Source organism: Macroventuria anomochaeta (assembly GCF_010093625.1).
Source record: "Macroventuria anomochaeta strain CBS 525.71 unplaced genomic scaffold BU25scaffold_7, whole genome shotgun sequence".
Lineage (NCBI taxonomy): Eukaryota > Fungi > Ascomycota > Dothideomycetes > Pleosporales > Didymellaceae > Macroventuria > Macroventuria anomochaeta.
In genome coordinates, this window is record NW_022985368.1 from 53,170 (window position 1) to 73,982 (window position 20,813).

The 20,813-nt window shown below is 53.8% G+C and overlaps 10 protein-coding genes across 10 annotated transcripts; 6 read left to right on the forward strand and 4 right to left on the reverse strand.

Moving 5' to 3' along the window:
* The first annotated feature begins 305 nt into the window (after positions 1 to 305).
* BU25DRAFT_408196 (vitamin B6 biosynthesis protein) lies at positions 306 to 1,915 on the forward strand. The gene is made up of 3 exons (XM_033705752.1): positions 306 to 625; positions 692 to 874; positions 986 to 1,915. Exons 1-3 carry the CDS (start codon positions 497 to 499, stop codon positions 1,595 to 1,597), a joined length of 924 nt encoding a protein of 307 aa, XP_033564414.1. The 5' UTR covers positions 306 to 496; the 3' UTR covers positions 1,598 to 1,915.
* Positions 1,916 to 1,992: 77 nt separating this feature from the next.
* On the reverse strand, positions 1,993 to 3,148 carry BU25DRAFT_254582 (S-phase kinase-associated protein-like protein 1). The gene is made up of 3 exons (XM_033701649.1): positions 2,709 to 3,148; positions 2,485 to 2,655; positions 1,993 to 2,432 (listed from the first exon to the last, which is right to left on the reverse strand). Exons 1-3 carry the CDS (start codon positions 2,865 to 2,867, stop codon positions 2,256 to 2,258), a joined length of 507 nt encoding a protein of 168 aa, XP_033564415.1. The 5' UTR covers positions 2,868 to 3,148; the 3' UTR covers positions 1,993 to 2,255.
* A 774-nt stretch (positions 3,149 to 3,922) lies between these two features.
* BU25DRAFT_362257 (glycosyltransferase family 22 protein) lies at positions 3,923 to 5,882 on the forward strand. Its single transcript, XM_033703723.1, has 4 exons — positions 3,923 to 4,113; positions 4,179 to 4,558; positions 4,615 to 4,742; positions 4,793 to 5,882. The coding sequence occupies exons 1-4, from the start codon at positions 4,005 to 4,007 to the stop codon at positions 5,736 to 5,738; spliced, it is 1,563 nt and encodes a 520-aa protein (XP_033564416.1). The 5' UTR covers positions 3,923 to 4,004; the 3' UTR covers positions 5,739 to 5,882.
* Positions 5,883 to 6,552: 670 nt separating this feature from the next.
* BU25DRAFT_254600 (uncharacterized protein) lies at positions 6,553 to 7,366 on the forward strand. Its single transcript, XM_033701651.1, has one exon. It carries the CDS (start codon positions 6,804 to 6,806, stop codon positions 7,323 to 7,325), a length of 522 nt encoding a protein of 173 aa, XP_033564417.1. The 5' UTR covers positions 6,553 to 6,803; the 3' UTR covers positions 7,326 to 7,366.
* BU25DRAFT_254599 (uncharacterized protein) lies at positions 7,367 to 8,008 on the reverse strand. Its single transcript, XM_033701650.1, has one exon. It carries the CDS (start codon positions 7,937 to 7,939, stop codon positions 7,409 to 7,411), a length of 531 nt encoding a protein of 176 aa, XP_033564418.1. The 5' UTR covers positions 7,940 to 8,008; the 3' UTR covers positions 7,367 to 7,408.
* Positions 8,009 to 8,316: 308 nt separating this feature from the next.
* On the reverse strand, positions 8,317 to 9,614 carry BU25DRAFT_362261 (PDT-domain-containing protein; the record flags this gene model as incomplete). Its single annotated transcript, XM_033703724.1, has 2 exons — positions 8,317 to 9,300; positions 9,552 to 9,614. 2 exons carry the CDS (start codon positions 9,612 to 9,614, stop codon positions 8,395 to 8,397), a joined length of 969 nt encoding a protein of 322 aa, XP_033564419.1. The 3' UTR covers positions 8,317 to 8,394.
* A 523-nt stretch (positions 9,615 to 10,137) lies between these two features.
* BU25DRAFT_254616 (peptide chain release factor eRF/aRF subunit 1) lies at positions 10,138 to 12,117 on the reverse strand. Its single transcript, XM_033701652.1, has 3 exons — positions 12,058 to 12,117; positions 11,617 to 11,977; positions 10,138 to 11,547 (listed from the first exon to the last, which is right to left on the reverse strand). Exons 2-3 carry the CDS (start codon positions 11,741 to 11,743, stop codon positions 10,361 to 10,363), a joined length of 1,314 nt encoding a protein of 437 aa, XP_033564420.1. The 5' UTR covers positions 11,744 to 11,977; positions 12,058 to 12,117; the 3' UTR covers positions 10,138 to 10,360.
* Positions 12,118 to 12,148: 31 nt separating this feature from the next.
* Positions 12,149 to 14,803, forward strand: BU25DRAFT_489053 (vacuolar amino acid transporter-like protein 1). Its single transcript, XM_033711396.1, has 2 exons — positions 12,149 to 12,586; positions 12,653 to 14,803. Exons 1-2 carry the CDS (start codon positions 12,408 to 12,410, stop codon positions 14,460 to 14,462), a joined length of 1,989 nt encoding a protein of 662 aa, XP_033564421.1. The 5' UTR covers positions 12,149 to 12,407; the 3' UTR covers positions 14,463 to 14,803.
* A 283-nt stretch (positions 14,804 to 15,086) lies between these two features.
* On the forward strand, positions 15,087 to 17,255 carry BU25DRAFT_408203 (sucrose transport protein SUC2). The gene is made up of 4 exons (XM_033705753.1): positions 15,087 to 15,464; positions 15,526 to 16,238; positions 16,294 to 16,681; positions 16,734 to 17,255. The coding sequence occupies exons 1-4, from the start codon at positions 15,367 to 15,369 to the stop codon at positions 17,152 to 17,154; spliced, it is 1,620 nt and encodes a 539-aa protein (XP_033564422.1). The 5' UTR covers positions 15,087 to 15,366; the 3' UTR covers positions 17,155 to 17,255.
* A 1,087-nt stretch (positions 17,256 to 18,342) lies between these two features.
* BU25DRAFT_408205 (NAP-domain-containing protein) lies at positions 18,343 to 20,536 on the forward strand. The gene is made up of 5 exons (XM_033705754.1): positions 18,343 to 18,619; positions 18,729 to 18,808; positions 18,906 to 19,619; positions 19,671 to 19,984; positions 20,037 to 20,536. Exons 1-5 carry the CDS (start codon positions 18,573 to 18,575, stop codon positions 20,085 to 20,087), a joined length of 1,206 nt encoding a protein of 401 aa, XP_033564423.1. The 5' UTR covers positions 18,343 to 18,572; the 3' UTR covers positions 20,088 to 20,536.
* Positions 20,537 to 20,813: the final 277 nt, after the last annotated feature.

A 20,813-nucleotide genomic window follows, 5' to 3' on the forward strand; every position in this document is an offset into this window, starting at 1 on the left:
TCCTGCATGTACAACAAGGTACTTACCTTTTCAGGTAGCTGTAAGATGTGATTCCAGAATCTAACCCACACTTGGAAGTCTATTGACTAAGCTGCGGCAATTCACGGTCTCGTTAACACTATCAACCCCGCTATGATTGGATCCGATGTGTCAAGAGTGATTCAAAGGGCGCGGCGCAGGGATCTAGAGCGCGTCACATCGACTCCGGACATTGCCCCGCCATTAGCCGCGGCGCCGAACGAACCATTCGGCGGGATGAATGACCCTTGGATGGGCAAGAAATTGTTGCGATGCCGCTGCATTGTCTTGGACGCGGGTCATCGAGTAAATTTGACTCACTCACGAGATCAATTCTTCTTGAGTAACCTTCTCTCACTTCATTGACTGTCGCTGTCTTTCTCAACCTCAGCTTCAACTCTACATCCCACCTCGAGTCTCTCAGCAAGACTGCAACTGACCACCTAATTGTCTAATACCCCTCATAAGTTCTTGAACAATGGCAACCGAACTTCCCACCACAAACGGCCACAATGCCCAGGATGGCGAGAACAACTTCGCCGTCAAGGCAGGACTCGCCCGCATGTTGAAGGGTGGTGTTATCATGGACGTCGTCAACGCCGAGCAGGTACCTCCTCTCACTCCAATCGCCAAATCACCAATCTCTCGTGCAAGAACTGACCACCAAATGTAGGCACGCATAGCAGAAGAAGCCGGTGCTTCAGCCGTCATGGCCCTCGAGCGCGTCCCCGCCGACATCAGAGCTCAGGGCGGCGTGGCGCGCATGTCGGACCCCAAGATGATCAGGGAGATCATGGAGACGGTTACTATTCCCGTCATGGCCAAGGCGAGAATTGGTCACTTTGTTGAATGCCAGGTACGCTCTCCTCCTCTCACCCTCCAAAACCTCAGTGTCTTCATACCCGCTCCTCAGTCCCCGTCCTCTGATAATCTTTGGTACTCAGTGCGGTGCTAATGTGGAGAGCAGATCCTCGAAGCCCTCGGCGTAGACTACATCGACGAATCCGAAGTCCTTACCCCCGCCGACGCCATCCACCACGTCAGCAAGCACCCCTTCAAGATCCCCTTTGTATGCGGCTGCCGCGGGCTCGGCGAAGCCCTGCGTCGCATCGCTGAAGGCGCCGCCATGATCCGGACAAAAGGCGAAGCCGGGACGGGCGACGTTATCGAAGCAGTACGCCATATGCGCACCGTAAACGCGGAGATCAAGCGTGCGCAGGGCATGGACGAGATGGAGTTGCGCGTGTATGCGAAGGAACTGCAGGTTGATTATGATCTGCTGAAGGAGACGGCCAAGTTGGGGAGGTTGCCGGTGGTTAACTTCGCTGCCGGAGGTGTGGCGACGCCGGCCGATGCGGCGCTGATGATGCAGTTGGGCTGCGACGGAGTCTTCGTTGGTTCAGGTATCTTCAAGAGCGGAGACGCGGCGAAGCGCGCGAAGGCCATCGTACAAGCCGTCACGCACTACAAGGATCCTAAGGTGTTGATGGAGGTCAGCATGGATCTGGGTGAGGCGATGGTTGGCATCAACTGTGGCACCATGGGCGAGGAGGAGAAGCTTGCTAAGCGTGGATGGTAAGCGCGAGGCTCTTGAAGAGCGAATGGACGACATGATGAAAAGGCATGATGGACATGATAGTCATGATGGTCATTTACAGGCGTTTGGGACCTGTATGAGAAGCCGGCTTGCTTCAACACTGAGCATTAGCACATCTTCTCTCAATGCATTATGAGGTGCGTAGACATCCGCAAGAATGCAATGATTATTGAACGAATTTGTTGCCTCCAGTGATAGCTATCATCACAACCAAAAAGCTTCGACTACCTCTATAATCACGCATCAGGCGGCCAATCCTTGGAGTCATGGGGAATATGGATTGCGAAACTATGAGTCACTTCAGTGGGCCCCCGAAGCGTTGGCAACAGGATAAGAGTTATTGCATACATTCACGAAAAGCAAACAAAGACACAGGATGAAGGTTTACGTTTTTCATTGCGTAGCTATAGAGTCGAGTCACTGATGAAGATAGATCCTCTATACCCAGAGCCGTACAAAGTATCGTGATGTGCGAATCGTGTACCAGATATTGTCCGGTATTATGCAGAACAAGAAGAATGACATGCCCGAATGGAACCCCGAACACCAAAACCAGAGCCTGTAGTAGCTGCACCAAGCAGTACTAGTATCTACCTGGCAATATTTACAGGCAAGCCGACAAGAGAACAGACAAGGCCGCTTAGCGGTCCTCGGCCCACTCGTTCTCGCGGCGGATCTGCTCCTCCTCCTCGGGGGTGAAGTCGTTCTGGATGTTGAACGTCTTGCGGATCTCGTCGGGGGACTTGCCCTTGATCATGTTGGCGACGGTCTTGCAGCCGACGTCGAGCAGAGCCTTGATGTCGAGGTAGTTGGCGGCCTGTGATCTGTTAGCGTGCGCTTGATGTGGTAGGGGAGATGAAGGAACGTACGAGAATGATCTCGAAGAGCATCTCCTGGTCGACCTGCATGAACTTCTGGTCCCACTCGTCGATGTCGGTCGACTTCTTGCGGGAGTCCGAGTCGTCGTCCTGGGAGGCGGGAGGGTCGTTGCGGTGGTGCTCGCACCACTCGAGGACCTTCTTCATGACGGCCTCGTTGACCTGTGATGCTGTTAGCGCGTGCTCAGCAAGGTAATGGGTGTGGTAAGACGTACGTTGGGGATGGGGATGGCCTCATCGTTGTCGCCGCCGAGATCCTCCAGCAAGTTCTTGATCAGGATGGAACGCTCAGCGACCTGGCGGTCGACCTCCATCTCAGCATTGTCGCTAGTAACAAGCTTGATCTTGGGAGCGTTGGTTGCTTCGGTAGACATGGCGTATGTGTGGTGTGTAGGTTGAAGTGGGGTAAGCGTTGGTGTGCGGATATGCGAACTACGCGGTGATTTGAGTTGAGTGCGGTTGCGAGGTGTGTGTGGATTGGATAAGAAGCGAGGAGGGCGGGTGATTCGGGGCTTATATGTGACCCGGGTTTGTTGGTGAAAGTGAAGATGGGTAAAGGCAATCCACGGTTTGCTGTACTCGGCCGCACAAGCTCAGGCGCCAGCACACCCAATGCGGTAATAGCGTAAGGCTGCCGCTTCTATGGCACAGCAGCTTCACGAAGGGCGCAATTATTCCGAACAACCGCGTTTGTGTATTGCATAGTCTGCCAGTTTCAAGTTGGTTACGAGCAACTATCTGTGACCTTTTGGTTGCTCACAGTGCGAACCATGGTCGTTCTTAGCATAGAATGACTCCGCATCTGTGCCTCGCCCCGGCTCGAAGCTGCCAGAATCCCGAACTCAAAGATACATACCCGAGCAACTTGTTTGAAAGCGTGGCGCAAACAGATGGCTATCACTAGGCAGTGAAAGAGTGATTGCGATTTGTGTGAGGATGTTTGATGCCTACATGTTTGAGCGAACTAGCTCGTGTCGAGCACTCTACGAGCATTATTGGAGGTACTCAGCGTGCGCTCAAGCAGAAATGTGGCTGAATGACGCCTCATTTCATCAGACGCGAAGGACGTTGTTGTCTGCATGACAGCAAGGTTACGAACAGTGCTGTGAAACATGAAACACGCACGTGATGTCGCGCTTGATGCGGCATGTGGCTTGCTGCACGGCTGAACTCCGCGAGAGCTCAGGTGTTGCATGCGGCCTGACCAAGGCAGTCAGACGAGCGCGCAAATTTCCCCAATCCTGTGCTTGAACTCGTGTCCCGCAAAATGTGAGCAGGCGAGCTGCAAATGCACGTCGTCGAAGCTGCACGAATCACTTTTTGCGGCGCCCCTATTCGCGTGGTCCAACGGCGTTGTTTGGGCACCTATCGTCTGTCAACAGTGGCTTCGATCGCAAACGCTCTGCTGGCCCTGTAGAACTCCCGCTCACCCCCCCCCCCCAAACGACAACAGACATGCGCCTGCGCTGCCTCTCCCACCCCTCAAACGGCGCATCCAATCTGCAGGCACCATGTGGCGGCGAGTCTACTTCCTGTTGATCCTGGTGCGCATCTACTTTGCGCTGTCACCGAGCTATCTGCATCCGGACGAGAACTTCCAGGGCCCGGAGGTCATCGCGGGTATGTCTGCGCTGTATATGCATTCCTGTGCGAAAGCGAGTGGTTGACTGACCGACTGCTGCCAGGCCGCGTCTTCGACTACCCCGTCCTCGAAACGTGGGAATTCACCTCTGCGCATCCCATCCGCAGCACCTTCCCGCTATGGCTCGCCTACGGCTGGCCCATGTACATCCTGCGCTGGCTGTGGGAGGGCTTTGGCTACGACGTCTCGCCGTCGGTCGTCTACTGGACGCTGCGAGTGCTCATGCTCACCCTGAGCGTCGTCATGGAGGACTGGGCCGTGCATGAGCTGGTCCAGTCGCCCCGCGCGCGACGCGTCGCTGTGCCCCTGGTCGCGTCGTCATACGTGACTTGGACCTTCCAGACGCACACCTTCTCCAACAGCCTGGAGACGCTGCTCGTATGCTGGAGTCTGGTGTTGATACAACGCATTGTGGGAGATAAGGTACGCCATGCTCGGTCCGCTCCCCGTCAGATATATGCAGCTAATGCAAGCCGCAGAAGCGCTCCGGCATCTTGGCCTCGTCCCTGTTAGGATGCATGGTCGTGGTGGGAGTCTTCAATCGCATCACGTTTCCTGCCTTCCTGCTCCTTCCCTCGTTGCTTCTGTTGCCCCACTTCAAGCGCAAGTGAGCTCCTCCTTCCCGTCTCCATGCAGCGCTGTTACTGACATTCACAGACCACTTTCCTTCGTCTTCCTTACTCTGTCCGCTCTCTTTGCAGCTTTCATTGCCATCTGCGTCGACACAGCATCCTATACCCCCGCCGAATTCACCTTCTCGAGCGTCTTCAGCAATCCCGTCATCACACCGCTCAACAACTTCCTCTACAACTCCGACTCGGCCAACCTTGCCCAGCATGGCATACACCCACGTTACCAACACTTCCTGGTCAACCTCCCACAACTCCTCGGCCCCGCATTCCCACTCCTCTTCTTCCTCCGCCGCTCGCACATCAGTCCAATCCTCATATCTGCCCTATCCGGCGTCGCTCTGCTTAGCATCTTCCCGCACCAAGAAGCGCGCTTCCTGCTTCCCGCAGTACCACTGATCCTATCCTCCATCCGCCTTCCCTACAACCCCCAGCTCAGAAGGTTCTGGACGGCAACTTGGATCATCTTCAACCTCGCCCTCGGGATGCTAATGGGCGTGTACCACCAAGGCGGCATCGTCCCCGTACAAATGAACATCGCAAAGACAAATGAAACCGTCACGCACGCATTTTGGTGGAAAACATACAGTCCACCAACCTGGCTGCTGAACGGGAAGAACCAAGAACTCACTACAGTAGACTTGATGGGCATGCCCGGGCCACAAATGCTCGACGCCGTCAAGATCTCTCTGCCGTCCTGCCGAACGCGAAAACCGCCGAAGATAGAAGGAAAGGGTGCGACGTACCTCGTGGCGCCACGATCAGCGTACTTCCTCAACCCGTTCCAGGACCCCACCAAGCGTAAGGAGATCTCGCTCGAGGAGGTGTGGAGCTACAGACAGCACCTGAACCTCGACGACATGGACTTCGGTGATGATGGCGTGTGGCCGACGCTGAGCAGAGTCGCTGGTGATCGAGGACTGGTTGTGTGGCGGGTGACGAGGAATTGCTGGGCTACTGAGGCGCCAGCTTAGAGCGAGCTTACTACTTTGGCTACGGCCACTGTCTCCTCGTTGACTTTTGTTGAGGGAGTTTGTCTGCTTGGAACTCCACGGCATCTTCTTTTCGTTTACATTTTCACATCAAGATACCCTTTTAGATACAGCTTTCCTAATCTCAAAACTTTGTTTCTTTCACCATTGCCCTCTTGCACATCCGCCACTGCACGAAACATCACAATGGGCTACTTGTCTTTTGAGACGGAAATTGAACCGAGAGGCTCGAATTTTCAAGCCCGATGTTCGAAGACCCTTCCCCAGGAGGTACTCCCTGACATATCGAGATCGAATGCACGTTTTCCACGCTGGAGGGAAGCTTATGGTCTCACTTGAGATTAATGATCTGTAGAGGCTTTCGTGTGTTTTATGCGTGTTCATGCGCTCAGCACAAAGATCGTTTTGAGCAGATCGACGCCCCCAGTCTGAAATTCATTCATCACTGCACAGGAGTCACTCTATGGCCCCACCGCCCACTCTTCGGCCAAGCACGACGTCGGTCATCGACTTATTCGACGCCCCTGTTCCAGGAATCTGGATAGCTCCCGGATGTTCTGCTGCTTCAGATTCTCCCGCAGTCGCCAGCCCTTCCCGATGCTTTCGAACCCTATCGGCCTCTGATTTCCCAATCAGGAACTTTTTACACTTCGCACACTGATAATCCTGGACAACGCTTTGAGTACCTCCAGTGGTGATCTTCCTTACGTGCACATCCTGCACTGGCTGGTTCCAGTGCTTGCATGAAATGCACCCCCATCCCATGTTACGCACATCGGTGTCCTTGGGAAGGGTGATCTCATTACGCTTCTCGGCCTTCTGCACTGGCTCTATGAATATTTTCTTGTTGAAGATGTCCCTGTCGCGCATCTCCACTAGGTTCGTCAGAATGGAGGCAGGGCGGTCAGCGCCGGGGGGATGTTCGTTCGGCTGATTGAGCGGCATGCCTTCTTGGATTTCGGATGAACCGGCATCATCAAACAGGTCGGCGAGATGGGATTCGCGACGAACACTTCTTGATGGCAGTCAGTAAGTGTTGGCCGGAACATGACCGCGGACGTCTTCCAAAAGACCTACGCTCTCGCCAGCATCTTATCTATGCTCAGTTTTCGGTTGAAGTACTTTGGATCGACAGCAAAGTCCTGGCGAATCTTCTCTAGCTCCTTGTCGCTGTGGGAAGGTCAGTCAAGGCTAGTCAAAAGCACCACTTGTACTTACGCTGATAGCACTACCTCACGAGCCTCTGGTATCTTCTGTGCAATAATAAACAAGAGGCCTCTGACCAGATCTTTGCCGTCATTGATTCTGTCGATGGCTTTCGCGAGCCTCTCATCATCTGGGTCAAGGACCGGTTTGCCCTTTCTATGCTTGAGAGCTCTTTTGGTGGCAGCCGCAGACTCCTTGCCCTTGCCCTTGTCCTTCCGGAGAAGCTGGCGTGTGCGCGGCGATGCTTCTGACGAATCATCCCTGGGGTCGGCTTCGTCTTCTTCGACATCTCCGTTTCTTCCCTTCTGCTTCCCCTTACCCAGTCGTGGAACCTGCTCTGATCCAGACGACGTGTCTTCCTAAGAGCCTCCTGACTTGCTGTCAGCCTGACCGGCCTCTTCTTGCTTGAATGGCAATACCCCGGACACCAAGTACATCTCCTCGTTTCACTCTAGGATCTGACCTGCTGACGACGTACCTTCAAGATCGTCCTCAACCGTGGGCTGATCTTGGCCCGCTTTACCCCGGCTGGTGTCTTCATGTCGAGCTTTTGGCAATTTCTCAGCAAAGCTCACCGTACCAGTGTTCTTATACTCGGATCCCGCCGCCGGGAGGCGTTCGATCGATCTTTGCTTCGCAGCAGAGCTCCTCGCATGGGTCTCGAGCCAGTCCAGGAGAGGGTTTGGTATCGGTAAATTGCCAGTTGTCTCTGGATGGTGGGCGCCGGCGTTATCATTAGACTCGGAGGATCTCGTTTGACGAGTCGTTGCTGTATTCGAGAGTTCTGGTGGTGGTGACGCGTGTCTGGTGGAGCGCACATGGCCTGGAGGTCGAACATCTTCGGGAGTCTGTAGGCTGCTCGGCGATGCGGTAGGCGGTAAGTCTGATGACGATGATTGTGGCGAGTTGGACAGGTAGGCACGCTTAGCTCTCGAAGAAATCGGTGAAGCTGGCTGCTTTCGTTTGCTCGGCGCCATGAAGTTGTGATGTTCTGTATTGATATGAATAGATGATGTGCAACGTACGGTGCGCCGGCCTGTAGTGATGTTGTTTGGTCTCAATGATACGGCGTCTAGGCAGTGAGGACGGGGAGCTGTGTATTTGCAGAGCGGCTATGACTTCCTCCAGGTATGGGTAACTGCATGTCGCTTGAGGTCGTTGCAGTGGCCGTACCACGTGGCTACGCATCGAGAGGAAGTGCTAATGGACTGAACGGCAAGGCCCCTAAGCTCAAGGTAGCCGCTTTTGTCAGTTGGGCAGCAATCACATTGTCAGGGATGGTACAGGCTGGAACCCAGAGAAGCAAGCACACCCTACTCAGATCAACAACGTTGGTGGCACGAAATGTCGCTCGACTGAATGATCTATTTCTTCTCAGCGTACTTCAGATGACAAGCATCTGTTTTGTGAACCATCTGCACCTTTCAGCCTTCTACAGCTTCTGCGTACTCGGAGCCGGCAGCCTGTTCTCCCAGCTTCCCAGCCATCGATACCACTCACACACGCCATCCAACTCTTTGAACGCTGCGTTTACCGCCCCGCCATCACCCTCGTCTTTCCGTCCCTTGAACTCGATGAAGAAGATGTACTCCCAGTTCGCTACGCCACTCGGCCGTGTATTGATGGAGGTCAGGTTGAGCTTGTGCCTGCCAAAGACAGATAGACACTGTGCTAGGGCGCCAGGGTTGGGGTTCGAGGGTGTGTGTGGGAGCGTGAAGAGGAGCAGGGTTTTGTAGTTTTCTTCGTCGTTACTCTGTCCTATGGTCGATTGTGCAGATGGTGCTGACGGTGCTGTTGATACGTCTGGGCTATCTTTTCTCCGCAAGATCAGGAAGCGTGTCTGATTGCCGCTGACATCATTGATGCCTTCTGACAGAAGAGAGAGCTTGAACAGGGTGCCAGCCACTTTGCTGCTGATGGCTGCGGCACCCGGATCCTTGGATTCTGCAACCACTTGTGCGGCGCGCGAAGTCGAGGATACATCGAAGCGCTCAGCGTGCTTCAGGTGCTGTTGCAGGAAAGTTTTGCATTGACCCCATGCTTGTGGATGAGAGTACAATTTTGTAATTTTTGAGTAATCCTGCGTACTCGAAGGGTCCAGGCCTAGCAGACAGTGGCTTACGCTCACGTATACTTCACCGCACACAAGGATGTCGTTGTTCTTGCTGTGCAGGTCGGCGAACAGGTCAAGGGTGAAGACTACGGAGCCGTTGGTGCTATTCTCGAAGGGTACAACGCCGCGGTGTACGCTGCCGTCTTGTACCGCGGCGAAGACATCTTCGAGGGTAGTCTGTGGTACCAGAGTATGTGTGTCGGGCGAGAACGTGTCAAGAGTTGCCTTGGTTGATTGTCAGTGTGGGTTGAAAGAAGACAAAAGCGCGTCCAACATAACGTGATGAGAAGCCGAATAAATGAGGCTGCGAATGGTTGTGAGGGATAATGTAGGTGGAGATGGTCGCTCGGAGCGTATGTGTTCTCATTTATGAATGATTGGGGAATGTACCCCGTGACGTGTTGACTCTTTCGGAAAGCTTTGTGAACAACAAAGTGGTGCAGAATAATTGCATTGCAACGAGACTGTCGACTGACCTGATGAGTGTAGCTTGCCTCTGGGCCTAGGAATGCTACCTTCGGTTTCTCTGTGTCTGACATTTTGTCAGGGTTCAATTGTTGTGTGAATAGTGAAATTCGAGGTTCAAATTCGGAATGGAAGTTAGAGCGGCATCGGCCTTTTAGACGGCAAATCTACATCATAGGGCGGATGTACAAATACCCAGCATGTAGGGCGCATTGCAATTTGCATACCACATACAGGCTCGACTCTAAGCAGCAAGTGTATTTGATGGTCACGCTCGAACATTGTCACAAAGCAGGGAACAGTAAATTCAAAGCACAGTTTGATTCAGCTGGATATGAACGACAGACAAGCTGACGCATACGCGAATGAGCAATTTGCCTCTCCTTCTTCCACTTAGGATTGCTGCGGAAAGTTCGCAAGCAGATGATTGACAATGGCTATTCTCAGTGTCCTGTTCGTCTTCACTCATAGTCGCGGCTAGGATAGAGCTCTACAATCAAGATGTGATTGGGCAACTTGTCGGAGAAGGCTGCTGCCTCTCCGTTGAACGAAAGGGGTGGGTGATAAGAATGGGTGGTTCATCAGCCTGTCAGATGTTAGTAATGACCAGATATCAGGTTATGGTTGGCCTACCATGCAAAACCTTCGTGAACGCTCCCCTGTTCATCTACAGTCTGGAGAGGCGAAGCGTCGTAACATCGACTGCTCCGTCCTTCAATCCGGGCGCGTCTTGTTGACCTTGTAAACGGGCAGCGGACGTTCCTTCACTCGGCGCGTGGAGTGGGGACGCTGCCTCGCAGTCAGCGAGGGCGCACAACCGTCAATCATCGTAGAATTCATCTTCGTCGTCTTCAAAGTCGGCAAGCTGCTCGAAGTTGAGCGCGTAACGCAGGATGGCACCGATACCGCCGAAACCCTTCACGAACTGGTTGCCCTCAGAGGAACGGTCAGACACGAACTCGAGGGTGGCACCGAAGTCGCGGTACTTCTCGGCAAGCCACTCGAGCATAGATGACTGCTCGACAATTTCCATCTCCTGTCCAGTGGTCTTGTCCATGAAGTTGGTTCGGTCAGCCTCCTGCGTTTTGTTGGTGTGGAGAATGACCTCTGTGCCATCTGAAGCCTTGAGCACCCAGCGGGTGATCTCCAAGTTCTCGAAAACAATCAGAGTCTCCGCAGCACCAGCCTCCAAGGCCTTAAGGGTGTCCTCAACACCGTAGCAGACCTTGCCGGAGTCCTTGGAAATGTGGTCGAAGTACTCGTTGATGAGCTTCTTCTCCTGGATGAACTTGACGTTGCCAAGTGTCTCGGAAGACAGCTCGATGGCTTGGTTGAAGCCGTTCTCGCCACCGTAGGACACGTCGACGACCTTGATGACCTTGGACTGCAGACGGTTGTCGAAGAGATCGGACTGGTTCAGGTCGTTCTTGAAGTCCGCGCTACCGGCCAGAATGATACCAGCGACGTTGACCTTGTCAGCTGTGATGAAGTTCTGCACCGCCAGTTCGGCGACCTTGCGGACGTAGTTGTGGCGCTTCTCTTCACGCAGACGGGCAAAACGCAGGGCAGATTGACCACCACGACCGTGCTTCTTGGGCAGATCGACAGAGAACTTGTGAACGATTTCACGGGTGTTTCCTGACAGGGTGCCGAAGAGAGCACCGTTTCCGTCCATGATGATGAAACCGAACTTCTGGTCTGACTCCAGCAGCTCGCTCAGGGCCTCAGTGTGGAACTTGTTGTCACAGAGGTACAGCGAGGTGTTGATGGGCTTGAAGGGCTCGAAGTCGATGTTGACCTTGCGTTCCTTGCCCTCGGGGGTCAGGATTTCACCACAGTAGATGACGAGACCATTGGGCGGGACCTTCGAGTAGAGCTTCAGGCGCTGCTGGGTGGAGGTAATCGCGGACAGGACAGAGAGACGGTTGACACGGGACTTGATGTTGGAGGCAGTGCCGAACTCTTCAGCCAACATCTTCGCGGCGCGCGAGACCTGGTCCTTGGGCGCTGTGCATAGTGAGTGGTGCTGCTCGTGCATGGAGGCATCGTGCGCTGCAAGGCTCAGGGCTCACATACGGATGATGAGCGAGATCATAGATGTGCCATTTCCGCGGGCGGCTTCAAGACGCTTGATCAGCTTCTTGACCTTCCAGATCTCGATGTTCTTCTCCGCGTCGTTGGGCTGGGGCTCCTTCGACGACATCTTCGCGGTGTGGGTGCGAGGGTGGTTAAGTGACGGAGCGGACAACGTGTGAGGCGGGGTGTATGCGAAATTTGCGTGCAGGCGGAGGGGCGCCAAACGTTACGGCGGTCGCTCACGCCTGTTATGCACACCACCACGTTCGATACAAGAAGATGCAGCAATAAAAGGTCCTGGATGGGTGCAGATTTATCCTTCTCACTGACCAGGCACCAGAGTTCAATGTGTCGACTACGTCTATCTCCAGTCAACCAGAGTCAAACACAGTCATGAACAATGCTTGTGCCTCAGGTTCAATCGCTAACGGGCGCACTCACAGTCCAATAGACGCCCGCTGCACGCCCGCGGTATGACGGAGCTTTATGCGGGGGGCCTGCCTCGTGATACCTCTATCCAAAAGGCTTCACAGATGTCTCTCTCCGTTCTCGGCGCTTCTTATCAGGGACATCTGCCGCGCCGCGGTGGTCATGGACAAGAGGCGTTGCGCGGTTCATACGCCAATCTTCCATCCGACGATAACCTTCCATCGATACTGTACCTAGCTCCTGCACCCTGCATGGGTCCGTGAACAAGTTTTATATCGACTCCACCTGCTCTCTCTTATCTTTCGATCCATTGCTATTCGTTTTGTGTACCCGCCAGTGTGAGAGACTGACGTTTGCTCACCATGGACATCAAAGGCAAGCAGCCGTCCACCTGGGACCAGTACGACGGCGTGCAAGGCGCGTCGGTAGGCTCGCAGGGCAGTTGCGTGCAGTGGGACGAGCTCGAACGGCGGCCCAGCGAACAGAGCGCATCGAACACAGGCACATCCTCAGCGATCAATGGCACTTTACGACGAAGGAGGTAGGCAAACTCTGCCATTGCTAGCGTTATGGGCGCAATAGACCGCAGACTGACAGAGAACCACAGATCCTCGGTATCGCAGCAATTGCAGGCGCTGGGCGATGCAGGCGGCGTCAACAGTATCAACAACTTCGCCCGCTCGTGGCAGCGTGCAGCAGGCTTCTTCGAGATCACACCCATGCGCCCAAGCTTCCGCGTAGAGAGCGACGACGACGACGACGACGAGACACCCACCGCCGAGTTCCCACGCACTGGATTTGTCCCAAGTTCTCTCGCAGAACATCGCTCAGCCCTTCGCCATGCGCTACAGACAGAGGGAAGGCGCACGTCTGACCAGGCAGTCGCAGTCGTGGATGAGGAGAGCGGCGCCAACGAGAACACACGCCTTCTGCCGAGGGACTCACAGCAACGATTGCGGGGACGTGGCGACAGCATCTTCAACATCGAGCCTTCGCTGTCTTCGCCGTTCGGTGGAAGTTATGGTACAGCCTATGGCAGCTTGTCTGCACGCGTCAACGACTCTTCGATGCGCCATGCTAGACGCCTGTTCACTGAGCAGCAGCTAAAGGGCGTCCAAGAACCAGAGCAAGAGCGAGAACCATTACTGGTCAAGCAAGTCGAAGAGGACGGACACATCATCAACGTGGTAGTTGGACAATCGACACTTCCGCAGACCATCTTCAACTCCGTCAACGTTCTAGTTGGTGTAGGGCTGCTAACGCTGCCCCTAGCTCTGAAATACTCTGGTTGGGTGGTCGGCATGATCTTCCTCGCCTGGTCTGCCGTGGTCACCTCGTATACCGCGAAGCTGCTTGCCAAATGTCTGGATGTGGACAGCTCCCTCATCACCTTCGCCGACCTGGCCTACGTCTCCTTCGGCAACAAAGCTCGTGTTGCTGTCAGCATACTCTTCTCCCTCGAGCTTCTGGCAGCATGTGTTGCCCTTGTCGTGCTCTTCGCTGACAGCATGGATGCTCTGATCTCTGGATATGGTGTCCTTACATGGAAGATCGTTTGTGGTGTCATCTTGATCCCTATGAGCTTTCTCCCCCTGCGCATGCTGTCGTTTACGTCCATCTTGGGTGTCATGTCCTGTTTCGGCATCACACTCGCTGTATGGGCAGACGGTCTCATCAAGGCTGACGCTCCTGGATCCATCCGTCAACCCATGGCTCAGTACTTGTTCCCTGAGAACTGGATGACAATACCCCTATCGTTCGGTCTTCTCATGTCCCCTTGGGGCGGCCACTCCGTATTCCCCAACATCTATCGAGACATGAGACACCCGTACAAGTATCGCCGTGGTGTCAACATCACCTACATCTTCACCTTCATGATTGACATCGGCATGGCCTGCGCCGGTATCCTCATGTTTGGTGAAGGAGTAAGCGAAGAGATCACCAACAACATCTTCAAAACTGCAGGCTACCCACCAGGGCTGTCCGTCTTCATCGCCATCTGCATCGCCATCATTCCACTCACCAAAGTCCCGCTCAACTCACGCCCTATCGTCTCTACACTTGAGGTTCTCTTCGGCCTCGACACACGCGCCATGGCAGTCTCGAGCTCTCTCAACGGCATGTCGGGCCTCAACCGAGGTTTTTTCAAGGTCACGCTACGCATCGTGACAATTATTGTCTTCGTGGTTATTGCCATTATCTTCCCGTCGTTCGACCGCATTATGACCCTTCTCGGTAGTGTTGCTTGTTTCTCTATCTGCATCATCCTACCGGTCGCCTTCCACCTGAAGCTTTTTGGCAAGGACATCCGAGCAGGGGAGAAGGCACTGAACTGGGCTCTGATCATCTTCAGCACCATCTTGGCCGTTATCAGCACGGGTTTCGCCTGTGTGCCAAAGGAACTGATTGGCGCTTGATGCGCATTTCTTGGTAATCTCGACCACCCTATAACAGCGGTGGGAACTTATTCGCTATCTAATGTCGTTTTGATCTGTATCTGGATGTTGGGCATTCGGAGCTGTATATCTATAGCATGTTCAGGCGCACTCTGCTGCATCGCATTTGTTGGCTGTCTGATTATTTCTATCAAATTGAATCTCGAGGAAACCACCGACACCTCACCATCTACATTCAATTTCCTTCGCTACCTGTCACCACCAACTATCTTTGATGCAACTGCAGCTCGCCGCCTTCCCAGTTACTGTGGGCCTAATAACGGATGTCTTCTCCGCAACATGGAGTGCCCAGAATGGATAAGGCTGTACGGGGTGTGGAGATGGAGCTCGGGGCATACACCATGACTTGTCTCGAGGATTCCAGGGCCATTGAAGCAATGATGATATAACATAACTTCAGCAAAGCATTGTGCTTCGGTGATTCAATGTCTTACAGAAGCGATGTTGAGCATGAACATGCAGATTCGAGACCAAGTCAGCGTTCACTCAGCCGAGACCAGGCGTTCGGTGTCGTTCATCGCTGCACGCAAGCGGCCCGTTCTAGTCATAACCCTAGTTCGCTCCAACGGCATCTCCACGCCTAAGCCACCATCAAAGCTGACGTCGCACTCCCTCTGCAGCTACGTATGCTTGTACATCACGTTAAATTGTTCACCTTGCACCTTTCATCTTTCACCTTTCGCACCTCTATTTTGTCTCCGTGTCATGTTTCCTTAACAGCGCAGCCTTGTAGACCCTTGAACCACGCGCGTCATCGCCCAATGCAACATTCCATTCCCCGGCCTACAGCGCACGCGACCGCATACCCAGTTGTCGGACCTTAACACCCAGAGCCAATTGGAAGTTACGATAGAAGAGAGGGAGGATGCCATCCGTAGCACAATGGGTCGGCACGCCGTCGGTCAAGGGCTCCAGTGAGAGCATGCGCATGGCGCTGCTCACAGCATCGCTCATCGGTCTGCAGTGCGTCTCCCCATATATTGGGCCTTATACACAATCCCAAGGCTAACATTGACAATCGCAGGATAACATGGAACGTCGAAATGACGTACTGCACCCCCTACCTCCTTGAGCTCGGCCTCACCAAATCCCGTATCTCCCTCGTTTGGGTCGCCGGTCCCCTCTCAGGCCTAATAATGCAACCCATCGTCGGCGTGATAGCAGACCGCTCGACCTCGCGCTACGGCCGACGGCGTCCATTTATGGTCGGCTGCACAATCCTCACATCCCTGTTTCTGCTACTGCTCGGCTGGACAAAAGAAGTGGTCAGCTGGTTTGCGAGCGATAAGGAGACGGTCAAGAATGCGACGATAGTACTCGCCGTGTTCAGTATCTATGGAATTGATTTCGCGATCAACGCGGTGCAGGGCAGTTGTAGGGGGCTCATTATTGACACGTTGCCGATTCCGAAACAGCAGGCGGGGAGCAGTTGGGCGAGTCGAATGGTCGCTGTGGGGAGTTTGATTGGGTATGGTGCTGGCGCCTTGAAGCTGGAGGCTGTCTTTGGAACGTTGTTGGGCGATACGCAGTTCAAGCAACTCACAGTTGTGGCTGCATTCTGCTTGTGTTTGACCGTGGGGCTCACGAGCTGGGCTGTTACGGAGAGGGTTCTGATCGGACATGATAGCGAGGAGAAACTGGGCGCCATAAAGGTCCTGACTGACCTCGGCAAATCAACGCTCGGTCTGCCTGCAAGCATCAAAGCCATCTGCCATGTGCAGTTTTGGGCATGGATAGGTCAGCATCACCGTTCTCCACCATTCCGAACACAACAGAATTGACGGTGATTTAGGCTGGTTTCCCTTCCTCTTCTACAGTACAACATGGGTCGGCGAAGTCTACCTCCGCTACGACGCACCCGCCTCCGCCAAAACTTCCAACGACATGACCGGGCAAGTCGGCCGCGTTGGTTCGCTGGCGCTCATTGGCTTCTCAATCATCACATTTATCATGTCCGTCCTGTTACCCTTCGTCGTAAAGAGCCCAGAGGGCGAAGAGCCACCCTTCACAGCGCGACCACCTGCGAAAATCGCAACTTTTGTTCAAAGAGCCGGACAATTAAAACCTTCGCTCCTCACTGCATGGACGATCAGTCATGCCGTGTTCGCAGGTGCTATGTGTCTGGCTCCCTTTGTGCAGTCTTTGTGTAGCGCTACCCTCATCATAGGCGTGTGCGGCATGTACGTCTTTCCTCTCACCTCAGTCAAACGAGTATAAGCTAACAACAAGCGGCTCCTGGGCGATAAGCTGCTGGGCGCCCTTCGCCTTCCTCGGCGTAGAAATAAACCGCCTTTCTTCAACGCCCTCGTACATCCCTCTCGGTCGCAACTCAATCGAACTCGATGCCCCGTCTACCCTTCACCTCGATCAACCGGATTTTGAGCAGCAGTCTACGGGCGAGGGGAGCGGTAAGTATCTCGGCATAATGAACGTCTATACCACGCTACCACAATTCGTCGGAACTGGTATCTCTTTCGTCGTGTTTTCGTTGCTCGAACCTGGCAAGAGTCCCGAACTCAGTGATGCGCCTGAGGAAGAACATCATAGCACTGAGGGCGTGAATGCTATTAGTGTGTGTCTGTTTATTGGGGCGGTTTGTGCGGTTGTTGCTGCGTTCACCACTGTAAGATTAGGGAAGATTGCAAAATATTGAGTAGATCTCAAAGTATAGATTTAATTCCTGCGTATCCAAGCTTGCAACGATTCTTTGATCGTGGATTAGGCAGCAACGACCCGAGCAAGGTGGATTTGGACATTGAAGCATTAGTCTTTGGGAGACCATGGAGTTGGGCAAACGAAGAGCCAATATATCGACGACTACTTACGGTTTTGTTTGGGTGTCCATTTGCAAGCACAGATGCAGGTTGGGCAGTCTTGACACAGTGAGGAGTCCCTCGAGAACTGGAGGTATAGTCAACGGCTTGCACTGACTGTTTAGTTGCTGGCGAGTAAGATAGCATTGATCTGAGCAAAAGGATCAAGTTGATAGTGTGGAGCTTGACTTGAAACCTATTGCTAGAGCTTCATTGGGCGTCTTCGCAAGCATAGACGCAGATTGAAGCAGCTCGCATGCCTGTCGGTGATGAGTTCAAAAACAATATTGATGGTAATAGTGTACCGAGGTCTAGCTCTGAACACAATGCAATTCATACCCAAGAGTGTATAAGCAAAGGTGTTGAGGGGTAGAATATCCATGCCAACACTTCAGCCTTGTCAAGCTGCACGTGTTCATGTTCGGTAGTATTTCCGGACTGGGAGTTCGGTCGAGGTGACATGCAAGCATCCCCTTCCCCAGTCTCTAGCCGCCTTTCCCCTTCAAGCCATGCGACTAGTCGTGAATGACGGCGGCGGGTAGGTTTTCTAGCAAGAAATTCTTGTATGGCCCCCGCTTTCTTCTAGAACATGGGAAAGTATGGCTAGGAAGCTGTTCGTGGATGAAAGCATGCAGGGCTTGAAGTCAACAGAGAGCAACCCTGCTGCAGTCGATTTCTGCAAGTCATCCCAAAGTTCAACAGCGCGCCGTCGGAGACACCTCAGGTTGGCTAGGCTAGCGAGAGACAACAGCTCGGTGCCGCTTCTGACCTACTGTCATTCCTGGGTGTTCAAGGCGCCCAATCTGTGGAGGAACTTGTGCATCAGAGGGAGGGATCAAAGAAGGGTGCCCGCGGCCAATGTCGGCGCTAACATTGTAGTGACTGGGCAACTGCTGCGAATGATGTTTGTCGGCAGATAGAACTGAGTCGTTGCTTCTCGTGCTGGAAACACGTGCAGCGCCTTCACGGCATGGTAGAGAAAGGTTCAAAAAGCTTCAAACTCCACGCAACAAATAACGAAACACGTACTCTTCTAACACCCCAAGCGCGCTATCGTGCACCAGTGCCATCATCCACGCGCGCTCAGCGTCGACGGTCGTTCTTTCACGCTCGGCCTGCCACTAATTGTAGCCCGCCAAAGTCCAACGCGCTAGATCGCCCCTCAGTCCCGCCGAAAGCTGCAGAAGCACTCACCAACACACAACATCCCTCAACATTTTGCCACCTTGCGTCGCGGAACCACAGAGCCTCTGCCAAGATGTCTGAGCCGATCCGCAATAAGAAGATGGACTCCATCTCCGCTCCGTAAGTCTCTTTCTGCCCCACGACACCTTTTTCCCGACACCCTACCACAAAAACTCTCCACCCCAACCGCCGCCATGGACGTCCCAAGATCTAACAAGCAGCCTACCAGCACACCACAAAACACACCCGCCAATGCTGCACCTATCTCCTCGCGCGCCCAGCAGCCGAATGTTGGCACCATCAAAGAAGGTATGTCACTCACTTTCTGTTCTGTTGTTTTGTTACCCCTCCAACCCCGCGCGCTGGCGCCGCAGATGTTCTTGACCGCTAATTCGAATTTTCACAGAGGAGCTTGACCGTGCCGCCGCCGGATTGTTCGCTGCAAACCCCGCCCTGGTCTCAATGATGCAGGCAAAGCTTGGTTCCCTCGTTGGCCGCTCAAGTGGCTACATTGAGTCGCTTCCTGGCTCCGTCCGCCGCCGTGTTGCTGGCCTCAAGGGTGTTCAGAAAGAGCATTCCAAGCTCGAGGCTGAGTTCCAGGAGGAGGTCCTCCAGCTCGAGAAGAAGTACTTCGCCAAGTTCACACCCCTGTACGAGCAGCGTGCAAAGATTGTCAACGGTTCCACCGAGCCCACAGAGGAGCAGGTCAAGGTTGGCGAGCAGCAAGACGAGGAAGAGGAGGACGATGAGGAGCAGCCCGAGAAGGAGCTCAACCAGGATGAGGGCAAGGACGTCAAGGGTATCCCAGAGTTCTGGCTGAGCGCCATGAAGAACCAGATCTCGCTCGCCGAGATGATCACAGACCGCGACGAGGCTGCGTTGAAGCACCTTACCGACGTCCGCATGGAGTACCTCGACCGCCCCGGTTTCCGCCTCATCTTCGAGTTCGAGGAGAACGAGTTCTTCACCAACAAGACCATCACCAAGACCTACTTCTACCAGGAGGAGAACGGCTACGGTGGCGACTTCATCTACGACCATGCTGAGGGTGACAAGATTGACTGGAAGGCGGGCAAGGACCTGACCGTCCGCGTTGAGAGCAAGAAGCAGAGGAACAAGAGTGAGTCGATCACCACAATTTCTTGATGAGTAGGAAAACTAACCCCAGCAGACACAAAGCAGACCCGCGTTGTCAAGAAGACCGTTCCCACAGAGTCGTTCTTCAACTTCTTCGACCCCCCAAGCCCTCCCCAGGATGACGACGATGCCTCCTCCGACATCGAGGAGCGTCTCGAGCTCGACTACCAGCTCGGTGAGGACATCAAGGAGAAGCTCATTCCCCGTGCCATCGACTGGTTCACCGGTGAGGCTCTCCAGTACGAGAACCTTGAGGACTTCGACGAGGGCGAGTTCGAGGACGAAGACGATGAAGATGAGGACGAGCTCAGCGACGACCGTGATGAGGATGAGGAGTCAGATGACGAGGTGAGCAAAAACCTGTCCGTGGTATGACTACAACGTACTAACAAACTTCTAGAACGACGGCACAAAACCCAAGCAGGAGGCTGCCGAGTGCAAGCAAAGCTAAACGTCTCTTTCGACTGATCTTTTTCGATGATATCTCAGGGCATTGGGCTTGTTTCAACAATCTAGATGGCTATTCTGGCTGTGACAGGCTCACAACCTGACCCTTTCCCGTTACATTTGCACAGCACTACATGTTTTCCTGCACGGCGTATCATTGCATCAAAAGAGCTGGACGCTGATCGGGGGTGCTTGTTCTAGCTATACACGAACTATACTGGTTCTCCCTCCCTCGCTCCACTCCACTCTACACTAATAGTCCCTGCTCATAGCACGCCCTCAGGTACGCCCTGTCTGGTAGCAACAGAATCTTGACATCTTCGGCGTAGGGTAGCTGGAGTGTTGTTGCGCACTCAATGCATGAGGCAGCGATGAGCAGCGGATGAACCACGACTACAGCGATGGATAGTAAAAGTTTTGGTATATAGAATGAGATGAATGAGATACGAACAGCGAGTTCAAAAATCCCTTGATCCAACCCCTTGACCTACGTACGTAGAGTATAATTCCATGCTTCGTGCCATCAACCTGTGAACAGGAGTTTGTCATGACACAGATGCAAGAGTCTGTAGCCAGAGTACCATGCAACTTGCTCTTCCTCACTCCTGTTCCACGCGCTCGCGTGAAAGTGAAAGTGAAAGTGAAAGTGACATCCCTGACGGGCTAGTGTGGGGTAGCGTGCTAGGTGGGGGTTCCTTTGGCAAAACTTTGGCGGTGTCGATTATTTCTG